Raw genomic sequence first — 25,309 nt, forward strand, 5'->3', positions numbered from 1 at the left:
CTGGTTCTGTTTGTATTTGCTGGCAGATACGTCTAGACGTTTTCCCTTTCTCCCCACTTACAGGTTTGTCTCCAACTGTTATGGAGCAAAATTGAAATGGAGATAGCTTTTTAAAAGCCATTTTGGTGCCAAAATTTAGTAAAAGAACATACCTCTCCCTTTGTCTGCTCTTCATGAATGCACTTTTGCACTTGGTTTCTTGAGACTGAATTATTTTTAGACTTTTGGATTTAGGAGACCCTTGCTTCATTGTCCAAGGCTGATTATGGCTGGCAGTGTTCCCTTGGGGAAAAAAAGTTTTTTTTTTTTAAAAACGAAGGATTCGTTTCTCGGGTAAGATTTCACATACAATGCACCTTAATATCCTAAAGCACATGAAATCACTGATTTCATACGGCTGCTTTTGGTCTTTGTACATGTTTCCCTAGCTGGGAGTGCTTGATTGTGCTGTTAAGCGGGTGCAAGAAGATAGAGTGCTAAGAAAAGACGGGATTGAGGAGGAATGTTTTGGGAGTTAAGAGTATGGATGAGAATGACAAGTCAAAGATGAAAATGAGACACGCTTTCACTTTTATTTACTCCTTTATGTTAAACAGCACTTTTTTGTAGGCAGTACATTGGGTAGTCTCTTCCAGGTTGCCCATCAAAAGATGTCAAGGGGCCTGCTGGGTTTTTTTTGATTTATCTATTATGAGCACCTTTTAAATCTTAGGTGTTTTTAAATACTGTCTCGGGTTTTTTTTTCTGAGTGTTGAGAAGTCTGTAGTCTTTCATGGATTGTGTAATTTCAGCAAAGACTGTCGGGAAGAATTGGCTGATTTAGGTTGGAGGATGGAGGGAGGAGTTGAAATTCTTTTCTCTGATGGGGACTACATAACAAGGTTAAGCGTCTATATGTGCTGCAGAGAGCTGACTGTAACCCACTTGTTAGTGCTGCTGGTTATCTTAACAATGTGTGTATTGATAACCAGGCAGTAATGACCAATTTTCTCTTGTGGCATCTCCTTAGTGTTAGATCTGGCTTGAGCATTTTTGCATCAACCTTCATAACTGGTTTTAAGAACTTCTCAAAGCTTTGCAATTAGCTTGTGAACTCTTGCCCCACCCCAAAAGCTTTACCTCGGAGCAGTTTGCTTTCAGGGTTCACTTGGAATTTGCAACTGTGCAATCATAAAAGCATAGTTCTCCAAAGGAACATTGTAAACTTATTTTACCAGTAAAAAGTCCAAAAAAGGTCCAAATGTACAAAAAAAAAAAAAGCTGTCTGCATTCTTTGACTGGTAAGATGGTTCAGTTGCTGATGGCACTGTCATGCTCAGAAAAGTAGCTGTTGTCTTGCTTTCAAATCAAAGGGATGACCAGTCATCTGACAACTACTTTATAGAATGAAATAATCAAAATGAAGATTGAAAACCCACTGTGAGAGGTATTATTACCCAAATGAGGTTGAGAATGTGGGTATAATCCTCAGACTGTTTCGTCTGGAAAAGGCAGTATTAGACTAGCAGCACTGAATCTCAAGCTAGTACAATCAAATCTCCATCAGACCTTCATATGTACAGAAGTACTCAAACAAGAAAACTTCAACTGAATTACTAACTCAGTTTACAATTTAAGAAACAGGCTCCAAGATGTGGTCTGAAACAACTCTAAAGTGGGAGCTTGCCCTGTTTACCTGGCTGTACGGTGTGATTCTTGACATATCCGATAGCTGGCGATAATGTTTGTTAGAAAGCAGACTATTGTCCTACTAAAGTGCTGAGCGGCCAGTTACCTGGATTTGGAGCAGTGTTTAACATAGCTTTGTGGTGTAGTGAGCATTATCTAATCTTGCATGATACGGTTTTGACTTAATAGGGCTATGAATTATTTTGAGTGTATTCTGTAATATCCGGGGTAAGTCAAACTTAACTGAATTTGTCTTCAGTGTGCTGTGATACCAAGTCTAGTTAGACCTGAACCTTGTTAAAAAGTTCAAAATGCTAATACAGCAATGAAAGTCAAGTGCTGAAACTTCAGCGTGTGTAAATGTAAACTGATTCTGTTGCACTTCAGCCAAGTTTCATTTGGTAATTTTACATTAATGCAGGCACAGACTGACTTCCCTTAGTGAAATTAAGGATTTCCTAGGCACTGGCTTCCAACCATTCCCAGCATCGTTCCAGACTAGAGGTCACTAACGGCTGGCTGGGGTTCACCCTTTTGACACCATTCTCTGTATAGCCGACATTACTTGCTTCCCAGCTGTCATGGCTCCCATCTCCTCTCAGCATCTGCAGAAATCACTGCTAGTTTACCTTTCACTGTAAACAGTGGCAGCAGAGGAGTAAGCATGTGATCCATTTGGCTATGGCTGCTACAGGAATGGGAACCTACAGCAGAGCAACAGAAAAGTTCAAACAAAAAATAATTCGGTCAACCCCCATCAGACAGCTCTGGTTAAATTAAGTTGACTGATATGTTAAAAAAAAAGTTTCAGTTAAGTCTTTCACATTCCACAATTAACTGTTCTGAGGTCAAATAACCAACCATATGTGTTCATATAGAAAATGAAGGCTTAAAAATACAAAGTATGAGCCAGGCTAGGAGAGGCTGAAGTGTCCCAAAGAAGGAACAGGGGCAGTGACCAGTCTTACTACTTCAACCCCTAATCAACATCAGGGTTGTTGGTTTTGTTCTGGTTGGTTGTTTTTTGTTTGTTTGTGTTTGTGGTTTGTTTTTTTTTTTTTCTGGTGAATGGTTAACTGCATCTTTACCTTAAAGAAGAACAGGACTACAGTATTAGTTCAGTGCCGGGACACAGTGCGATGCTAATTTTGGGAAGTATATGCACATATGTTCTCAAACTCTTAATCCAGTCCTAAGTTTGGATTTAGAATTTTAGTTTTGCTCAGGTCTTGCATTTATCTAACTTACTCTTCTAGAAAAACTGTGCTGGCAGTTTACCAGAGCAAATATCTCCAGATTAGGAGCGCTGCAGTTAAGGGAAGGAAGGAGGGCCTCCTGGGGATCAAACAACCTTGCAAAGATGGCACATGAGGGAGAAAATAAAAGTAAAGAGGGGGAGGAGGAAGAAAAAAAAAAAGGCAATGCATAGAAGAGCGGGAGGCTGCTGATCACTGTAACCAGGCCAGTGATAGCTCCTGTTCTCTTCTGCCTGGAAGGTAACATTTAATTTAAAAAAAAAAAAAAAAAGGGGCAATTTCATCTCTATTAAAAAATAAATCCTTGTGTGCAGTAAAAAGAATTTGGCTGGCAACATTCCAGTCTGCACAAAAGTAGGAGTGACTCAAGGTCACCCATACGCTCCTGTTGTATTCATTGAACTTGGCATGTGATACTATGCTTCAAAAGGCCCCTTCCTTGTGAAATAATCTCTGGTGTTTACGTGGCACTGCAATCAGATCAAAGAGCTGATTTGTCAGAAAAACAATCTTTTAAGATGTTTTTGCATTTAACTTTGGTACTGTTATAAAATGTACTGTAAGATCTGTATAAGGAGGGAAGTGGGGAAAGAGAAGTGCAAATTCAAATCAGATTATGCAGATTGTGGAACTGTGCTTTCTATCAAAAAAATGTAGTCTTTTTTCCAGATGCAGACAAGTCAGCTTGTATCATAAAGCCACTGATTCATTCCATGCTAGCGGGAATACCTGTGCCGTATGATGGTAAAGGTTAAGGAAGCGAATAAGCATGACTTCTTGGAGATACAGGGTTTGTATTATTTTGGCATCACAAAGTTAAGATGCTGTCTAAGCTTCTCTTTGTACAGCTCTGGCTTTCAACTTCAGTAATTTCAGTTTTAATAATGGTAAGAAGCAAACAATATTCCAGTAAATGAAGATTGATAGGATTCAGAAAATAGCATGTGGCATATTAGGAAGACCACTCATGAAAGCCATGGAAAAAATGACTTAGAAAAGGAAGATAGTTGAAATAATCTCAGACACATGAGAAGACAGCACAACATCAAGTGAAAACAGACACTGTATATACACAAGCTTTGAAAGCAGTGCTGTAGAAAAGAAAGGTGGTTGGTACTTTAAGTAAGGCATGAGCAGAATGTGAGAATTCAATTTTCTGGACTGCTCTTTCATTCTTCCATTATACAAGTTTTCAGGCCATCTGGAAGAGATCACACAACCAAAAAAAGCTTTATAGGGTCCGGTACATCTGTGCCATTTCAATAACTAAACCACCACAGCTATGTCTATCAAGAGAAAATACATTGTTTAGAAAAGATTATGACTGTCAGGAATTAAAACATCTTTAAGTTACACATAACATGAAAGATCAGTAAGAAGTTTCAGGGAAGTTTAGTTTGTTATTTATTTGCAGTTGTTCTCCTGTCTCTTGTCCTGGTATCTTTTGTTATTCTCAGAAATCCTGTTTGAAACCTATTAACATATGATGTGAATTAAAGTGACATAGAACAAGGAATCTATGTCTTGCATATCATCTCAAGGAAGTTAATTTTCTGTATTAGTTTAATTTAGTAAATGGGAATTTCAGCAGGGAATACTTCAGAAAAGTTATTCTTGTTGATATCCCTAACTTGAAAGTGTTTCAAAAACAAGCACTGACAAGAAGTCTGGATGAAGATCATTCTAGCATATTCCTGACTTGTCACAGTAGTTGTAGCTGAAGTGAGGTCTGCTGCTGACAATAACTGGTCTCATTTCTAAACAGCAGTGGAGGTCTTTGTCTTAGCTTAATCAACAGATGCCTTGAGGAGTGTTAGGAGGAGAGAATTCTGTGCACTTTAGTGTGAGGTTACATATACAGCCAGCAGTGGTGTTACCAGTCTGCATAAATATGCTTGTGGAAATGCAGTTCTGTATTTTTTAAATTTATTTCCATAATGACATCAGATTTCTATATTTTTTCTATTTAAGTCAGTCACTGGGGAACACAAAACAGCTGCGTTGTTTTCCTATTTTGGCAATTTTTATTTACTTTATACTTGGCTATACTGCATCTGCATTGCGGCTATTAATAGATTTGTTTCCTTAATCCCATGTACAAGTCCGTAAACTCGAAGCACGGGTAATAATACACTAACTTGCCACTGGGTGGTACTACAGAAGTAAAAAACACTACATGATACTAGAGAAGTACCTACTTTGAGGAGAAAAAGCAGCTTAGATCCATGTTCCAATTACATGTACAGATTGCAAAAAAAGAGGGTTTTCTTGTAGGGAAAACTGCTGTTTGCCTGAAAACTTGTCTTTCAGGGCTCTGAATTCTTGTTCAAAATGTGCCCAAGACAGTTATCTGAAGTGGTACTTGTAGTCAGCATAAATGATGTAACTTTAAGTGAAGTTCCTTCGTTTTATTTTTTAAGACAGACTGTGTCTTTTCAGGCAAATGCGGTATTTCCAGCTATTCACCAATGCGGCACTCGCCATAAGGCATTTATTCTATATAATAAGTACCTGTCCAAAGGGGAAGGAGAGGGAAAAAAAAGCATGAGGTAAAAATAATTTAATTATTTGCATACAACGCTACCGTAATACTCCAAACCGTTTTCGAGGAGGCCGGGCGAGGAAGGGCCCACGCGTGCCTGTCGCAGACTCAGCGCCAGCTCCCCTCAGCCGGGGCTGGGCGGGAAAGAGATGGCCGACGCCCCTTCCCTCCCGCGCCCCGCCGGCGGAAAACGCCGATAACTACCGAAAGACCTGAAAACCCGCCTCGAAATCGGAAGCTTCCCTTTGCTACGCTGCGTGCCCGGACGGCGCCCGCCGGAGCTCGGCGCCGTGCGCTAAGCGCTCCCTTCAGGCCGGAGGTCCCAAAGGGCCTGCGCGCCAGCCCGCCGCGCTCCCGGAGGCCGCCTCCAGCTGGGCCAACGCTTCCAAACAACGAGAAGGGAGTAACCGGGCAGCCCTCAAAGCCCGCGGCCCGCTCGGTGGCGAGACGGCCGGCTCGGCCGCGGGAGACGTCCTCCAGGAAGAGGCGAGCGCGGCGGGGAAGCGAGGCGCGGCGGCAGCTCGGCTCCAGGGCTGCTGAGGGGGCGGGCAGGGGGAGTCCTCCGCCGGCGGCCGCTCGCTTTAGGCCGGCGAGGCCGCTCCTCCGTCGCTGTCACGGCAGCGTGTGCGCGTTATTGGCGGAGATTTCCCCCCCCCCCCACTTCGCGGGAGGCGGGAAGAGGGCAGGGAAACGCGCTTCCCGCCCTACCCCGGGCGCGCGCGCGGAGCCGCAACGGCCGCCGCCATTTTACCCTCCCGGCCCCGGCTCCCGGCCCGCCCCCTTCCTCCTCCTCCCCGCTCGCTAGCCCGCCGCTCGGCCCGGGGTGGGAAGGCGGAGCGAGAGGAAAAGAAGGAGGGACTCGGCCACCTTCGCCTCCCGCCTGGTCGGAAACTGCCGAGCTGAGCCCGAGCGCCCTGTCCCCCCTCGCTCCCGTCCCCTCCTCCTCCTTCCCCCTCAGCAAAATGGCGGCGCGTGGAGTCACTGGGAGCCAGTGAGTGACTCGGCTTCTCCTCCCCGCCGCCGCCGCTACCGCCGCCGCCACAGGCTCATTTGCATTGATCAGCCGCCCCATCCCCCCCTCCCCCGGATCCCAGACCGGCCCCTGCCCCCCCCTTCTCTTCCTATTCCTTCCCGCCCCCTCCCTCCCCTCCCCCCCGCTGACCCCCGCCCCGGCCCCCATCAATCATCAATCAGCAGCACCGAGTGGATCAATCAATGGTCGGGAGGAGGCGGCGGCGGCGGCTGCTGCTGTTAATGAACAATGTGTGAGAGCTGCGCCGAGCTGCTGGAGGTGTTAAATGAGAGTAAGTGCGGCCGCCCTCCCCCGCTACCCTCCCCCCAACACTCCTCGCCCCGGGCCGGGACCCCACGTACCCTCCTCTACACGGGCTGGGTTATAACCCCGCTTCATCTCCTTCCTTACCCCCCCACCCCTTGCCTTCCCCCGCTCGCCGCCTGGCTCGGGCCTCCTAGGCGCGGGGTTACCTCTCTCCCTGCAGGGTGGCCTCTGAGGGAGAGCCTGCCCTGCTCTGCGGCTTCCTTCCCCCTTCCCTCCTCTCCCCACCGGGGCCGGGCGACTCGCGGCCTTGGGGAGGGTGCGCCGAGGGGCTGTCCCCTGCCGGGCCTTCCGCAGAGGCCCCCCCCTTCCCGCCTGCCCCCCGGGTGTCTGCGTGTGGGGCCGGGCAGGGACCTGACCCCGCCGTCGGCGTGAGGAGCCCGCTCCTCGCCCTGCATCCCCGGGAAGCCGCAGCGGGGCCTAGCAGGCTCCTCGCTCGGCTGAGGTGGTGCCTGCGAGCCGCTCCGGTAGCTGCTGAGCAGCTGGAGGCCGGGCCTGGGCTGGGTCCCTTTTAAGCAGCAGACAAGGCGGCTCTGAGTGATCCTGCCTCCCCCCTCCCCCTCGCCTGTCCGCGGTGTGCTGTGGCGGCGGGGGGGAAGGGACGCGGCGGAGGTGGGTTTCGGGTACCTATTTTTCCCGAGGCGAATGCTAGACTGTGAGGGGACCGGCGCCTCCAGGAGCCCAGCTCGGCTTTGCGAGGGCCGGGCTGGCGTGTGTGTGTGGGAAGGATCTCCCGGGTGTTTCGCATCGGGGGTGGTCTTTTGCTTCCTTCCGAAGTTTCCTCTTTACAGGTGTTGCTTAAACAGCCGTGAGGGTCGGAGGGGTAATACAGCAGGTATTCCCCTCAGCACCGCTGAAATCCGGTTGCATTTTGGGAACGAAATCCCCTTTACTCCTATGCAGCAGGCCTCGTGTATCCCTTGGAACCTACTCTCAGCTCTCCGTGGCAGGCAAGGTACCTTCCCTGCTTCACAGAGGCTTGTCTCTGTGCACTGCTTCATGAAACAAAGACTAAAAAACGCTATTTGTAGAGATGCTGAGGAATTTAACGAATTTACCAGCTGAAGTTTGTGATTAGCGGGAAATTTAGCTATCTCAAATCTTAAACATTTTGCCTGGTTGCATGCTGCAATCTGCTTAGAGGTAAATCGTGTTCCAATAAAGTGAAGCACAGAATGCTTCCTAGGACAGGATTTGGGTAGAGTTTTCTTTTTCGTAACTCTTGTGAGGCCCGAATGTATGTGATCGTTGTTGTTTCCTAAGATGTGTGAGTAGATACTGTGGTAGTTGAATGTTGGCCTCTTTCTTGCTAGGGAAATACGATATTCGTGATGGCCAGTGTTTTATTTGAAAGGTAAAAATGTATGTGTAAAATGAACGTTCAGGAGAGCCCAGAGGCTGGAATAAATCAGATTAAAAGGTTAACATCAGAGAACTGTTGGGTTGTTAAAATTGTTTGCCAAGTTTGCTAAGCTTGTAATTCCGATATCTTGTTTTGAACTATTGTTGTCATGTTTACTTAATTTAGCATTTATATCTTATCTTTCTCAACTGGATACGTGGGGAATATGTTGGTATTATAGACTGGATGCTTATTTAAACAGTAGGTTCAAAATAAGACTAAACTATCAGCAGTATACTGATGACAGCAGTTTGTTGGAGGAGATAATTTTGCTTGGTTTTGCTGGATTGATAGATAATAATTGTTTAAACTTGGTCAAGATCGGTAAGATCCAGTGGAAAAAAGTTGTAATGTTAAGCATGATGTATCAAGAAGTCTCTGAAATTCCATTGTTAATTTATTTTTAGAACCATTTTAAGGTAATTGGGATTTAGGCAGCTAGATATTCCCTTATAGGTAAAGCAATGTCCTAAATCATGTGAACAATTTTTTTTTTTCTTTAGGGTATGGCTAATTTAGTGGGTCTGTATAATTTAAGATACAAACTTGCTATTTATGAAAAATAATTTTGGCTTTTTTAGTCAAATTTGTTAGGGAAATTATGCACTGCTATTGCTATATAATTAACTTCCAAAAATGCTGTTCAAATAACATTAGGTTTGGTTTTCCATTCAGAGAAGCAAGCACACTTTAAGTAAACATAACTATTTTGTGTATGTGTTTGGATATGAAGGCATATATGATGGTGCATTGTGTGTGCTACCTACATTCTCACTGTATGAGACTGCGCTATGAGGGAGGTATGCTTTCTATTACAACTTCAAGTTGCGTTCTTTGCACTTCTTAAGTAATGATTAAAGGTAGCATACAAAAATAATGTCAAGCTTTGTTTTTTAAAGCACTGCAGCAAAAATGAAAAGTGGTAGTAAAGAATGAGGTCATGCCCAAAATGTGTGAGCCAGAGACTGCCAGCAGTTTCCTTTTCTGCCCGCTGAGCATTTGGGATCGCCTCTTCACTGAAACTACTGAAACAGTGTTTTGAAAGAGGTCCAGGAAGCATAATCTAGTTTGTTTTAGAAATTTCTTGCTAAACTAAACATTTTTACACAGAGCACATATTCCCCTTTGTCTTAGTTTACCCTAATGTTTACAAAATACTTACTTGGTATCAATTGTATGACAGGTCACTTAGTGACTTGACTAACAACTCTTAATGTATTATTTTGAAAAGAACATGTTGGAAGCTCCAATTTTCTTCAGAAGTAGCTACCAATTTATGGATGTCAGAAGGATGGAATTTAGCAATTCTGCAAACAGCCAGGCATATTCTTATTATAAGCACATTAGCCCCACTGTAAAGTGCTACGATATTAATCCACACCCCATACCAAGGTGCAGAGCTGGAGCTTTTTGTCTAGCAGTGACTCTTGTGTAGGCCCAGGGCTATGTCTTGCTAGAGCTCATTGCAGAAGTCCAGATCCTTAGGCCTTGTAACAGGTAGTCATTGGGCCTGCTTCTGTGGGTCTTGTAAGGGCTGCCTGACATCTTGTGGAACTAGAAACCTGTAGTTTGACAAACTTATTTTTTGGCCAAAGGGTCTGTATGTATGCATATATTTATATATATTTAACGCAAAACTTTGTCGCTATGCTCAAGTATGAGAAGCAGGCAATGTTTTTGGACAGAAGCAGCAAGATTTGTGTTTCTTTTTTTTTCCTCTTGCAGCGTCTTTATTTCCAGCGTTTGATCTAAGTATGAAACACAATGAATTCCCTGATCTTGAAGTTATTTCCTGAGAAGTAGTAGTAGTTTCAAGGTATGATTTGATCCAGGAACTCAGTAAAACACAAATTCCTCTATGAAATGCCTAGGCTTTAAAGCAGTCTTTGCATTGCAAGACAGAAAGTTATTCACTCAGTCTAATTTCTCAGTGAGTGCTCTGGGTATGTTAGCATCACTTAGTGTTTTCCCAGGCAGGGGTTTAATAGGAGTAAAGTCTGAGAAGTCTGGTCTGGTTTCTGAATTAATCTTCTACAACATAAACACTTTTAGTAGCCTTAAATAGAAAAGAAAAAAAGCCATAATTGTTTACCTTTTAAGATCAGGGCAATCTTATTTACAGAAGACTTAAGAACAGATTCTCATGGCGTTAATTATGGGGGCTCATTTAAATGTACACACTTTCTATAGGAAAAAATGCATGGAGGACATTATATGCTTTTATGTTAACTTACAGCATTCTGTATCCCAAAATGAACCCTGATACTGACACACTGTACATTCCTTGGTTTCTTCAGATGCCAGTTCTTGTCAGTCTAGGAGGGATTATATTGAGTTTCATTTGTTCTTTAGTAATATTTACATTACTGTGATGTCCAGGGGCCCCTGATTAGGATAGTTCTATTTTGCTAGGCATTGCACAGATATGCAGATAGTCTTAACCCTAAAGTAAGCCAGAAAATACAGAGAAGTAACATTAAACATGGATTTTTCTGTCTCAGGTCTTTTACACCACAGATTTGCAGGTCACTGTGCCACACCTGAAGCCATGGTAATAGTTTGAGCTACCTGTAGAACCATGCTGTCACTGGATGCTTGCACAGGCTTCACTTGAAAGTATAGAGTACATGATGCTCCATGCTAAGTGTTTCTTGAGTGTAAGGTGGTGGTTGTGTGCCTGGGACTGCCACTTCTTAGCTTAAAAGACTGGTCCCGAGTCAGTTGTGCTTGTAGTCCTGGCAGTGATGTGTCCCAGAGAGCCTGATGGGGCTTGGTTGCCTAAGAGGCTTCCCTTTGGGACTGCAACTGGTGTTGATGTACGTTGACTTAAAACTCCATAGATGATTTTGGTTTGTTTTGTTGTTCTTGTTTGGTTTGTGTTTTACAAAAGTAAGAAAAAAATCACAACATGGAAAAATAGGTTTTATTATATAGTGGCAGTCATGGGTTTGGGTAACGTTGGTAGGCCTAGGTTATTGCCAGTTCTTGGTTTCTGGGAACTACATTTGTTTTCTTCCAAGCGTTCTGCTTCACTTTCTTCAGTGATCACCTCTTTAGCCCAGATTTTTTTTTTTCCTAGCAGCTCTGAAACCTTGTAAAATCAGTTCACATTGGTGGGTAGAGGCTTCTAGGTATTATTCTACTACACAAGCTTACAGGCCATTTTTCTCATTACATTTTTCTCTTAAATCTGTAATAAAACACAAACCCAAAACAAAAAACCCACACAGTGTACTCAAGCATGAGAAATTGATGTCGACTAATAGTAGAGTTTTCTGTGAGTTATCACTGTCAGCTGGCTTATTTGAACTGCTCCAAATATGATCAGGTCCGCAAAACACTTGAGGTACTGGAGTGTTTCACTATTTGTATAGCTTCAGGATAGCCCTGAATTTAGATGCTGCAGATGCTTGACTCAACTCCTTGTCACGTAATTTTGGCATTTAGGAAGTACAAAGAGTAGACTTAGAGGTTGAGTGAGGCTATGTTTACCTCGAGGTAGGTAAAAAATTGAAGTATTCCAAAACATTGCAGCATTTGCTTTGCTCTTTGGGATCTGGAGAGGATTAATATTTTATGCTGTTAATATTCATGAGTTATTTTAGATATTGAGTATATGTTATAATAAGATTATTACAAATATTGCATAATTAACATCACTTGGTCTGCAAGAACTGCTGTCACTTGTTCAGTGGCTGCCTGTAAGCTTCAGTATTGATTATTTGACTACCCCTAGTGTTTTATGCAGATCTAGTATTACATTTGACTGTTTGATGATTCCTCTTGTGCAAAACTGCAAAAGTTGTCTCTGTTAACTTAAATTCAGTAATTGTTTCATGTTTACTTTTGTCTTTGACTCTTTTTAAAGGGATGAGCAGCCAGACTTAGAGGAAAGTTAAAATAACTTTCCCTTTATTGCCAAATTGCAATTAGCATGGACTGTGGTGAAGTGTTACTCCAAATGAATCAGAGTAACCAGAGGAAAAAAAAATGGGAGGAGGAACTTGTATCCTTTCTAATTGTGAACTTTCTAAATCCAAAATGAAGGTGACACTAAGAGCAGTTTTAACTTGTTTGTAACTGTAAAGCAGTTGAAGGAAAAACTCTGTGACTTTAATAGCTAAAAGACTTCTATTTTTAGAAAGGTATTTCGGCTTTTGTTCTGTAAAGTGATTTTTGTTCATGTTATTTGATGTGATCAAAAATGATTTTGTCCTGAAACTTCCTGTTCAGGCTGCTGAAGACTGGTTCTTTCTCATTGCTCAAGCTGCTTGATCACTGATGCTGAAGATTAGTTACATAAATCCCATTCTGCTGAGTTTTATTGTGAGTTATGGACTGTTGACATGTATTTACTGAGATCTTTGTATATAGGGAAGTCTTACGTGGGATAAGTACTTGTTACTGTGTCCTTAAAGCTTAAGAAAGCCATGGAAGCCAACATCCTTACATGAATTACCACATGTAATATTAAGGAAATTAGTCCCTTTGTTTCTATAGTAGAAATTCTCAAATTTTATGCTGTAGATGCTCTCCACCTGCCTAATAAGGGGCATGCACAGACTCTACAGTTACATTCCTGCTTAGTTATGTGAGTAACTTCAATGAAATTCAAGAAAAACATGCCTTGCCTTTTTATTATTTATTTTTTTAAAAGATATTTGACTGGTGTAGAACTTGAAGTCATGATTCCTTGTGTAGGAAAGCTTCCTGTTAGATTTTTTTTTTTTTTTTTTTTTTGGTCCCCCATACCTTTTTGGTGCTGTATGGCTTTTCCTCTGTAAGGATACTATTCAACTTATGGAAAACTCAAGCAATTCCTGAGATGTGTCCAGGATGATGTATTTTAGGCTATCCTGGCTGTTGTCAGTGTCAGTTCTTGGGAGAGACTAGCTGTTCTAACTGCTCTGAAGTGCGCAGGTGAAGAGGAGCGTGATGGGGCTTTGTCGGTAAGAGGGTGTTCGGGCTAGAAATTTCGAGCTGCGGTTGAAGGGGCAGTACCTTGGAGAGCAGACACTGGCCTTATTTCCCTCTGCCTGACTTGGAGGTGATGCTTTGGCTTTTGGAGGACCAAATTTTGTCTTGTGTGGAAGGGCTTGCATGGCTTCAGGGGGATTATGATATTCACCCTTTCTTTTAATATTGTACAATTCCTTTTTGCTTATTTTTCTTCCATGTAAAACAGATCTTTTCATTGCTAATACCGACTTTTCACTTTGTGGCTTTTAATTCCTTGCTACTTTGATTTCTCCACATCACTGCAGTTTATTTCTGTCTTCCTGTGTTCAAGTAACATTGACTCAGAAAAGCAGACCTTGCTTCCTGGAATCATGTTCTGTGGACAAGTGATGAGCCGTCTGCAATTTGGTGTTTTAGAGATTGGAAGGGGAAAGCAGTGTTTGCTATGTCGTTCTTATTATTTCTTGTATTTTTTTCTTTGAGTATTTAGTTTCGTCTAAATACTTGATCATATTCATAGTCTGTCCTGCACCTCATTTTTGTTGCAATTCCTCTGTTAGCTTTCAAAGTTGCTATTTTTCTGTGCTTGTGATTTTTTTTTTCCATTTCTCAGTTTCCGTTCTGCTTACTTGTATGCTCTTTCTGTTCTTGCCTCTATCCTCCACTCTGCTTAAGTCTTCAGTGTTGCTTTATGTATAATTCCGTGTCTTCATGCTATTCTGTTTCCTTTAACAGGCTTCCATATACATTTTATTTTTTGCCTTTCCAGTATTCTCTTGATGACTGTTCAGGTCTCATTCAGAAAAGATGAGAAATCACAGTCAGAAGTTGCCTGTGGATGTTGGCAATGCTGCACTGGTGTCTTGGTGCTTCCAGCAAGTCCTACTGAGGCTCCCGCTGTAGGAAAGAGAGTTTCTTAGGGAAAGAAGGATTCTCTGTATAGAATGGCTTTTATGATGTATGTACTTTTTAATTTTTTTTTTTTTAATGTAGCTCATCTGTTTTACCAGCTCAGGTAGCTACTAAGTAAAGATTTTTGCGGGCTCAGCTGTGTGTTTATAGTTGTCAAGATGCTGGGACAGCCTGAAAAATAATCTTACCATCTTCAGGAGCGATTGGTTGTGATGACTACTCAATGCTGCTTATACTAATAGCATGCTGCAATCAAACATAGTTGTGGCCATTTAATTTCTGTTGTTTAAGCATATGTTGTGGTAATTTTTTTTTTTTCATTTTGTGTAGCAAATAGGCAGTTTCTAGAAACTAATCTGTGAAGAGGTAAGAAGCCATTCTTTTCACTTTCTTCCATTCCTTGTATCAGAATTGATTTGCAATCTCAATGCTAAACATGGACATATAACTGTGAGGATCTCTGCGGTTTTCTTGACACTTGGTTAAAATACCCAGCTTATGTGTAGTTTTACAGAGTTTACTTTTGGTATTTTCCAGATCTGGCTTGTGTGATGAAAGGTGAACTTCTTGAGGAAATTTGGTGCAAATACATTTCAGCTATTTTCAGATAGTGTTAGAATAGGAAATAATTGCCCTTTTTATCTATAAGTAATTGTATGTGTACGTATAGAACTCCTCTGGGAGATTTAGTGCTGGGACAACTGGTTGAAGACGTTGAAACTTGTGAGAAAAAGTCCTCGTGGAAAAAGTGCTTTTGGTGTTGACCTTTATTTAGCTAATGTGTAGAAGTTCTGTAAATAAGACTTCAAAAAACACATGGCAATTGAGGCATGATTTCTACATCAGCATCCACGCAGATCATTGGGTTCCTGTCTGGGAAGTGAGTGGCAAAGCTTTTTTTGCATCTTTTCACACTAGATTGATGAAGCCACCATTTTATTAATTGACTTCACTTGAGAGGTTTTTAATCTATGTAATGGTGTACAAAACCAGGGAGAAGTTTAGGATGAAAACTAAAGCAAAGCAGGGCACTGTGGTCTTAAATATGTTAGCCCAAAGGCTAACAATATACACTGCTCTTAAGTAGTGTATACATTCCTTAGTAGGTGAGCATGTGCTGCTTCCATACCTGCTCTGCTAATGAGCAGGCAAGGATGATTTCTTGTAGTTGCTTTTTAGCAGCTTCATGAAAAGTAACTGAAGCACTGGAGCTTGAAAAATTTTGGTGACTTTGTTTTTCTTGCTTCTTCTAGCTATAGAAATGCATCACTTCTAATTTCTCATTTTGCATAAAACTAGTGCCCTAAAAACATGAAGTATTTCTCTACACTTACAAGAGTAGAAGTCCTGCTTTTTAAGCTGCAAGTGGATTTTCCCTGAGAAGGCAGACTGTTAGCCTCTTACCTCTTCCTCTGTAAGAAATCATGGGTACAAGAAGTGTATAAATTGGTGTAAGTGTGTGTGCGTTATGCTGTGTTGTGCAACATTCATTGTCTTTTATCTCTCTCCTGTGCTTCTCAATTTATTTTGGGGGGATTAGATAATTTTTAATGAGAGCTTAATTTCATTTTCAGGAAGTGGTCAGTTGCCAGTTCATTATTTGTGACACTTAACTATTAAATTCTTCCTAATTTAAGTTACAACACAAACCCCTTTGTTCTCACCGCTAGTGAAATTATTTAAGTGTATGTGTGCAAACTGAAAAACTAGTATTTTTTGGAGTTGTCTTCTGCTGGTAGTCTCTGCATTTTGCAAATCTAGTGATCAGTTTTCATTCTGGGCATCAACAAAACTGACGATGCTTTCACTTCTATGCTATTTCTGCTTATAGAAGCTTGAACAGTGCTGGAAATAGATAATGGCATGCTTTCAAGGGAGGACAACTCCAGAAAAGCTGAAGAAGGGCCAGAATATCAAAATCGACTGGGGAATTTGGGAAATGGTCTGTCTGTAAGTGTACATAGTACAGCTTATGCCACCCTTCTCAGTCGCCTGGTGTTTTCGGACAGGAGGGGTATGGTGGAATTACATTCCAGGCTAGCAGTCACTGGTCAATACAAGAGTCTGAACAACTTCATTTTTCCTTCTTGGAACTAGTATAGGAAAACACTGGGGAGTGTGAACTCAAAAGCTTGGGAAGAGTAAGTTCTTTTTCTTGGTTTAAGGATGGTTCAGTGCAGTAAATTCTTTTGCTGCATTGGCCACTCTCTGACTTCTTTCACAGTTAAGTAAACTAGCAATAGCGTATTTTTATGGTTGAACTAGTTTTTTGTTTTGTTTTTTTTTCTTCATCTTCAAAATTAAACTTTTACCACGAAGTATTTCAAGCCATAAGTCTCAATGCTTTATCTGCTCATGTAATATTTAAAGTAGATGCAGTCTGATCAAGTTGTTCAGATTTGAGATGGGTTGTCATCACTATCTTGGAAACTCACTAAGTCTTAACAACAGGGCCAGTTTGAATCTTTCCCAAGTGAGTTGGCTTCGTGCATTGTGTTTAGCCATAGTTCGAGACATTGACCCATGTGCGCTTGCTGATACGTGACTTGCAAGATACTAGTTTATATCAAAATGACATCTGTAAATATGTTTCCTGATTGTGGAGGGGGTGCTTGTCATGATATTTATCTGCAGTCTTGGAGATGCTTGCATAGACCATAGACATTGCCTTCAGCCATCTCTTATTTCTTCCCGTCTACTAGCTTTCAGAAGAAAACTTACATGATTATGCTTTAGCCAATAAATTACCGGCTACACCATGTGTTTCAGTGAATTATTAAATATACAATATCTAGCAAAAGTGAGTGCAAAATTTGAGCATATGCTTGAAAGTTCTGAGAGTATGCAACTTTGCTGCTTGCCTATCCTTTTTCAATATTTTACACTTTTTGTGAAGGAGGGTTGCTTGCATCTGTGTTGATGAAAACAAGTAGTGCCTTGGAGTTCAGGTGGTCAGCAAGCTTTTCTGGGGCTTTCAGTGAACTGCTTGAAGCTCCATTCAGTATAATAACCCTTGCCCATTTATCGATCTTACCTCCTTGTTTTACACAGGCTCAAATATACTTTGTAAGAAATAAATTAATTATACTAGCCTCTCACAGATTTTTGTCCCTAAAACCTGGCACAGAGTCATTAGGTGCTTTTGTTATAAATCTGCTGGTAATCTGTTGCTTCTTACTGGCTATGGTGGCTCGGTCGTGGGCTCTGGCCTTTTCTTTCTGGTTGTGGGGGAGAAGCTGTTGTTGTTTTCTGTAACTGATTCATAGTGTGCCAAGTAGTACAGCTGAACTAATTTGCAAGGTTCTCTCTTGAAAATAGAATGCTTCCTGGAGTACGTATTTTAATTTTTGCATTCCTTGCTACTTTTAATTAAGACTGATAGAAAACCTCTTTAGCTTTTGGAACCTTGTTCATGCAATTAAATCTTTGTTCTACTTAGAAAATAGTTTGGTAAACTTTGGGTTCTGTGTTTTCACCTTAAGTATTTTTAAGAAGTTCAGAGCTGGAGTATTTAGAGAAAAATAATTCAAAGCCAGAATCATTCAAGTAGTGATCTATTATTTTCAAAGTTAATATGTTATTAAAAGGAAAGAATGCAAGTACTCCATTTTAAACTGAAGGTTAAGCAATTCTTTATCAGAACAGTAGTTTCAGCATTGACAGCGTCAGCTCTAGCTTTGAAATTTACTTTGGGGTAATTAGCAATAGGAAATTCTGATTTTATGCAGTACTTGTCCAATCCTGTTTTGATTCCGTAATAAACTTGTAGTGGCCCTTGTCAAACTATTATGATGGGCAGCCTGACTTTGCATCTAGTAGATGTTTTGGTGATGTCAAGTGGACTTGATTGTGTGGAAATACTACTTAAATTGAGCTGATTTTTTTTTTTTAATTAGAAGAGGAACTATAACAACTTTATATTAAAGATTAAAGTGCAGTCTTCCCAAAATTGTAATGTCTTATCTTTGAGTCAAAGACAATTTTCAATACGGAGTTAAAATAGGACTCTGAAATAAGACTACTACTATGTGTTTTTTAACTCCAGTGAGTGGCATAAAAGCTTTGAAATGGCTTTATAGGTTTTTTCCTTAGTAAGTGTAACATTGCCTTTCCCTGGAGAGGGAGGGCTGCAATATCTTTATTGCTGAAAATCCCAAGATAATAGAAGCATTAAGAGGTACAGTACAAAGATACCATAGATCTTTTCATAGATGCCTTCCATCTGACATGACTAACATTGAACCAGAGCTGATAAACCCTGCTGGGCTCAGGCTCATCCATGCTGCACCGCCAGGCTGCTGCTCCGCTCACTCAGGCTTCCATGGAAATGCAACAGCCTGGAGATCACACTGGTCTTGAGCAGATTTTGTGCGTTCCTGCTGTGCAGTGCTGGGGTCAGAGAGCCCTTTCAGAAGCTGTTGAAAAGGGCAGTGCTGAGACTTCTGGTCTTTTTGGGCTAGCAAAGCCAGAGCAATGAGCAGGTTGGCCCATTTTTATAGCCATTCATAGCCACATCATCCACAAGCTGATCTTAGATCGCTTTATACCAATGTTTGATCACAAAAGCCATACCTGCGTTACAGACTATTTAACTGATATAAGCTCATTCTGCTTGTTAAATTTTTCATGGTAGTCTTACACTTTTCTGTATCCATGCCACTCCGTGCTGGATGTGATACTGCTTGCTTCTCCCACCTTTGGCATAACCTGACCTGAAGCATGTATTTCACACTCCCGTTTAGGCCAGATCAAATTTCTACTGCTAGAAAGTACTGCATGGATTCAGTATTTCTGAACTTTGAACTGTGGCTAACTGTGGTAACAGTGTGGGCTCATGCAGAGTAGTAACCTAGGCTTTGCTTTGTCTGAAAGTTGCAGTGCTGCTTCTGGATCTGAGCTGGCTAATGAAGCAGTACAGTTGTGTTTATTTAGATTATAATTCATCTGGATATTTCTGGGTAAATTGTCATCTGATAATTGAGATTTGACTGCATTTAAAATAGTTTCATGTGGAACTGTTCTCCTTGGAAGCAGTTGCTGTGGCTTGTTCTCTTCGGGAAAGTGAAAATCGTAAGATGTGCTTAGGGATTTTGGATTTTGGCTTAGGCAGATGTCTGTGGCCATACTAAAGGGGGCATTTTAACCCAAAGCGGTCATGACTTAACATGCTGAAAACTTTAGGAAGGCATCAGTTTTGAAAGATGACAGTTTTAAGCTTCATACAGCTTTTCAGAGTCAGCTTCTGCTGTTTTGGTCCAGACTGCCTTAGCACATTACAGTAAAAGGAAAATAGGTGTTTGCTGGAGAAGACGAGGGACATAGGATGGAAAAGGACATATATGCTAGGTGAAGGGAATGAGATTCAAAGAGAGAGAACTTGGTGGTGTTTGCAGGGAAACAGGGAGATAACATAAAGATAGCAGTGACATAAGGTCAGCTGATTTGCCCTGTTCTGGTGAAGTTATATCTTACAAGCGCTGTCTATCTGAACATACCAAGGCTTGTGCTACTCCAGTATAACTATGCTATGCATTGGAATACTGAATTAAAACTCTTCAGGCCTTTCTGATCTTGTGGTGGCTATGCAGGTGCTGAATAACCCCCAGATGACTGATTTTTGGGGATAGTTGGGGGATCATTGTAACTGCTTTTTCCTTACTCTTTTGAGTAGCTTCTCTATTTCCATTTGTAAGAAGATGGTGTTGTTTAGACTTGCAAACCTTTGTCAGATTTGTTGAAATTCCTTTTATGTTCAAAAGATTAAGTGTCTGACAGAGACCAGTAACTTGATCACAGGTTGTTTTTCTAAGGAAATGAGACTTTAGAAGGGTTACTAATTCCTGTCTTTAAGCTATTGTATTGTCTGTGTAATATTTGCTCTGTAGCCTCTGTATACTTTGCAGTCAAAAATTTGCAGCAAAGAAATAAATTTATGAAGTTGGAGCATTTATAAATATAAGAAATTTAGAGTTCAATTTAGACTTAAAATTAATACAGGTGTGTTACGAGAGGGAAGTGGGTATAGTTATTAGTAACGCTGTGCTGTAGTGGTATGATGAGGGTGGGCACTGACAACTCGGTATCGTAAAGATATTGTAAAGGCACTCGGAAGCATCTTAATGATACGATTATAGAATTTTTTACTACAGTATGTTGGGTGACAGATCTGATACTTTTTCCTACGTTAACCTGGCGTTTGAACAATATTTCTAACACTGAACAGTTAACTTGCTTTTTTTATAGTTTTGGTACATTCTACAATAGCATTTCAGGACTTGTTACTATGTATATCTAGTCAGTATTCTGGGACACTTTTGTTTGGTGGGGACTGAGGAGTGGAAAGGAGACTTTTTCCTTACTTTTTGAAGTTGTAGAAAAGCTATTGCCATTGAACTCCAAGTTGACACTGTCCTTTTAGATACTTGTCAAAGATGGTTTTGTAAAGGTCTGGAAGAACTCTGAATATATCTATGGCAGCCATGAATCCTTTATAATAAAAAAGGAGTAATTCTTACAGATGAAAGTAGAAAGGCAATGGGAGACACCATGCTCTGTGGTTATCGTCTTTCTTAAAATCGTAACTAAATCATAAACAAAAAGAACCCCCCTACCAATAACAGAAAACATCTCAATGCATATATGCATAAAAAAATTGTGTTGGTTCTCTGTGAACAATGGTATTATACAGAAGATTATGTAAATATTTCTTTCAAGATTAGTATTATTGTCCCTAATACTGTTTCATTTAGTGTATGGCGCTTGTTTCCTCTATTTAGTCTGTATCAGGGAACAATTTCCTTGAATATTGTCCATTTTGAAAGTGATCTAGTATTTCCCATGGTGAGCTGATATCAGATGAGGCTTGGGGGAGGAGGGGAAGGGAGCAGAGTCTGTATGCAACTGTACCTCGTTTACAGTTTTGAATGTGTAGAAATTACAGTTATATATCTATTAAAGAGTTTTCTATTGTTTACTTTTTACTATTTTATGTTTCTGAAAGTAGAGAAAGTATACTTAAAAAAATTATTATTTTTATGTGCCATTTGATTTCGTACTTAGTGTAATAAGTGACCTTTGGGTATAAGATATTCCTTGCAAGTCTAGCATGATAGTTGTCCTTGAGGTCTAATTACAGTCTGTTCCTCTAGCTCTGAAGTTCTTGCTAAAAATGCACTTATGATCTGAGCTTCGTTTGTTCACAGTTGAAATTATATTGCCCCCTTCTTTGCAGTTGATTTATATTTTTCTCATCTTCTATAATTTTCTTGGTTTAGCAGCTTTATTAGTAGGGTTTTTTCTTAGCTTGGGAGATCGTGTTGTTTCTAGTACTATAATACACTTCTAGCAAATCTCCCTTTTGTGGAAGATTTAAAGCCAGCCAAGTAAAAAGGGGGACTGCGGAAACAGCAAGGAAATTATCTTTTTTCTGAAATGTTTTACGTTTTTATTTTGACCATAGTGTGTTTTGGCTTCTTGTCAGCTACTTGAATAAACAATTACATTTTAAGTATGCCTGATTTTTTTTTTTTTTAACAAGAACAACTGAAAACTTCTACACTAGAAGATAGTAAAAAAAAAAAAATAAATCAAGCAATAACTATTACTTTGGCTTAGTTAAGCAACTCAGGTCTTTCTTATATGGTATTACTGTGACAAAGAGATCTCTAAACTATCTTGTTGAAAAGAATCAGTGAAATGAGACATTGCAAGTATGCTGAAAGATCCCATTTCCTACATTATATTTGTAGAATATGTTTAGCTGGAATTTAGCTACATACTAGTCTTTCTGCTGGTTTGTTCTGTCTTGGGTGGATCTGTTTAAGGCCTTCACTGTTCTGTTTTTTCCGTAGTGTAATAGTAACCGCATCTTCAGCTTCTTTGCCTATAGATGAGCAGTATTAGGGTGAAATTACTCCAGATGGGGTGGGGCAATTTTACATCTGCAGTCACTACACAGGTGTTTACTTCTCTCAGCCTCACACTTCCCTTCCCAGTCCCCCTGCTTAAATAGCTGCCACCCTGAGCGTTCAGTGGCTTACAAAGCCAACAAAGTAGTGGGTAGTTTTTGGTTAGGTTGCTAAGTTGAATTTGCTCAGTTCCCAGCCTGGTTCTCCGGGCTCCCGCAGGAACGCTAATGATTGTTGGGAGTAGTTGAAATGCATGGCTATGGATGCTGTTAGTAGTGCACTTGAACTGGGTTATGTTGATCTTGAAATTGGATCTAATGCAGGGAAAAGGTGTTCATGTGCATGGAAAGTAAGAGGGAAAAGGAAGGACTGGAGGGTAAGAAGGTCTAAGAGGCTTCTGAGAAGAAAAAATTGCTGGGGCAAATTTAAGGAAGAAGAAGAAAGTTGAGCCCAGAGAAGTCAGGAGTGAATTAGGGAAGTAACATTGCTGGCTTGTGAGTGCCTGGAGAAAGGAGCAGCCACTGGAGATGGGGGCGAAGGAGCTGAGCCTAGGATTGTAGTGCCGCTGCTGAGAGATACTAATAGATCATGGAATGACTGGCTGTAAAGCTCTGGAGCACAAATTATCAATTCTTATTGATGAGAGTACGCAAGCTGCCACTTTGATGTACATCAGATGCTCTCAAAGCACATAAGTATGCCTTAGTGCATCCTGTGGGACTCACTGCCTTAGGTATGCAACTAGGGGAAAGTCTTATCCACCAAACCAATTTGCAAGAAAGGGGCTTGTCACAGTAAAAGTTTTTGAAAAATGTTTGACATGTTTCAAACCCAGCAGTAACAATCACTGGAAATGTGGGAAACTGGGGAGACAGCAGCTTAAGGAGTACCTGAGGCATGTAGGATGCTTGAATATGGGAAAGAATAGAAGGATATGCTTTATTTGCAGATGAATGTATCTGTTTTAACTACTGGCCCATTCAAGGTAGAAGAAAACTAGTTTGAAAGGGGAGAGAGACAGACATCAATTGGAAGTGAAATTATATGCAGCGAGGGAGTCCTTACAGAATGACTAAAATCAACAAATGCGCAGGAGTGATGAGTGCAATTATTCCTATTGCTTTTCTGTCTGTACTTTTTGGGTTCATAACCAATTGTTGCTGTACTTGAAGCTGCATGTGTCCTCAAAGAGAGGTGTATCAATCAAGAGTATCCGCAAAGTTGATACTCATAATAAGACAGGAACTTGAAAGCCTAAGATTTAAATGTTGGTTCTGAGGACATGAATTAGCTGAACTGAAAAATATCATTTCTGCTAAGGATCAAGAGAGGGAGCTTCAGTTAAGGTCCAGAAGGAGCAGCCCTGCCAGTCGTGTCGCTACCTCTTTTGGTAGTCGCACAGACTTAGATCAACTCAGTGGAAAACTGCAGCCTCAGCGTGGTTCCCCCTGTTTTGAGCTTCCTGAGTATTTTCAGGAACAAGAACAATACTATTTCTAGGTACAGAAAACAGAAAGGAAATCATGTATGTAGCCACTATATTAATTAGTAATGATTAGTAAATAAGACCACTTGAAGTTGGTCTACAGGGGAGATGCAGAATGCATGAACAGGAAGGTAACAGGTTTCTCCAACTAGTGCATGTACCTCCCTATTTTTTTTGACCTGGGGCATTCAGTATTTCCGTAACTCCTACGTTCTGCACATTTCGCATAGCAATCATACCTTTTAAGTGACCAGTTTACGTAACTTTCAGTTCTTAATTTTTTCTTAGTCTCATAGAAGGAAATTTGGGAGCATTTCAAACTATTGCAGTGAAGAGGCTGCTCTGGGAATTAGGAATTACTGTGCTACTTGTTAGAGTGTGTGTTTTTTAAGTAGAGTGATGTGGGGATGAGAGAAATTTTATAAATGTATATGTAAGATCATACAAGTTAGAATTAGGTTTGCTACAAAATTATTGTCAACGGTTTTTCTGTGAAATTTGAAGAAATTAATCTTGGCAAGACAATGCTCACAAAAGTTGGGAAGCAAAGGTTTTGTGAACCTTTTATGCTGGGCAAGTCTTTCCTTAGATACTATCTGTAGTTAAGGATCTGTCTTTTTTTGTAAGCTCGACCTAAATTGTTTAACAGAGTTGTTGGTTTCTTCAGCGCTGTGCTTTGACCTTCAGAGGGTCCTGTGTCATGGTAATTTGTGCTTTTTAAAATAAAAAGTAGTATCAAGTGATACCTGTCTTTTAGGTTGCTTGTCAATTTTGGACTTTGTCCTGTGTTATGTAAAGTTCTTCAAAGCTGCCTGAGAGTGAGATTGAAAAGTGGTTTTTAAAGTTTAATGATATCCTATTGAGAGACTGATTTTTGCGTATGTTTTTATTTGTGTGTGCATATATATGAAAATATGTGTGTGTGTGCACATGTAATGTTTTATGTCAAAGAATGCTTAAGTATTTGTTTGTTTGATTATTCTCTGAAGTGGTGATGTTCTCAACTTTACTTTCTGATCTGTGCTACCAGACTTTCATTAGCTTTAGTTTTTGTAGACCTATATTGATAGATCATATAGGGCCTCATAAGGCTGAGGCTGGAAAAGAGGTGGAGGTAGGGATTCTGAAGAGCTTGCTTCTGTTACGGAACCTTTCCCACAAGCTCGCTTGTGAAGTAGCTTTGTAAGCATGTAACACTTGAAACTTCATGTAAAATGTGGAAATGAATACTTAATTTTGTTATAAATTAAATGGTCAACTTAAGCAGCACTGACAGTCTCAATTTGTATAGCAATTATATAGTTGCAGAAGTGTATGGAAGTTTAGGTCAAGGAGGAAATGAGAATTGTGCATTGATAGTTGGAGAAAGCTATGTGGCCAGTAGACAGAATCCAGTGCTCTAATATGTAACTAGTTGATGCCTACATGCAGATGTGGACGACTACTGGTTGTTTGGCTTATTAGAGTGTATGAGCATTTTTTGGATAGAAGTGGGACATTTGCTAATACCTCATTTAAATAGTTGGGGTTTGAATTCCGTACTTAGCTGTTCTGGTTTCTGTCTGTAATAAATGTGGTAAACGTTCATCATTTCGCCAGTTAGTGATTCCTTACGGTTAAATGTTAGTACAGACATGTCTAGATTTGAAAGTAATAATCATCAACTTAGCTAGTCTGAAATAACTTCATTCATATGCTGCATATTGCTCTTACCTTGATAGTATTGTTGTGGTGGGGGTTTTTTGTTTGTTTTTGTTTTCCCAATCTTTATCTGATCAGGAAAAGGAAGTTAAGGTCTCATGGTCATCTCAAAATGCAGACTCTTAAAATCTGAAAAAAAC

The 25,309-nt window shown here is 40.6% G+C and overlaps 1 protein-coding gene across 2 annotated transcripts in view; it reads left to right on the top strand.

Moving 5' to 3' along the window:
* Nucleotides 1-6,727: 6,727 nt before the first annotated feature.
* The window catches only part of USP34 (ubiquitin specific peptidase 34), a gene marked incomplete at its 5' end in the record, with an annotated part of 136,592 nt that continues 118,010 nt past the window's right edge, over nucleotides 6,728-25,309 (top strand). For both annotated transcript variants that reach the window (XM_081998400.1, XM_081998401.1), the window contains one exon: nucleotides 6,728-6,770. In XM_081998400.1, the coding sequence (XP_081854526.1) occupies nucleotides 6,728-6,770 (43 nt within the window). The remainder of the gene's footprint in view (nucleotides 6,771-25,309) is intronic.

This window comes from Phaethon aethereus (assembly GCF_964289735.1).
Source record: "Phaethon aethereus genome assembly, chromosome: 3".
NCBI lineage: Eukaryota > Metazoa > Chordata > Aves > Phaethontiformes > Phaethontidae > Phaethon > Phaethon aethereus.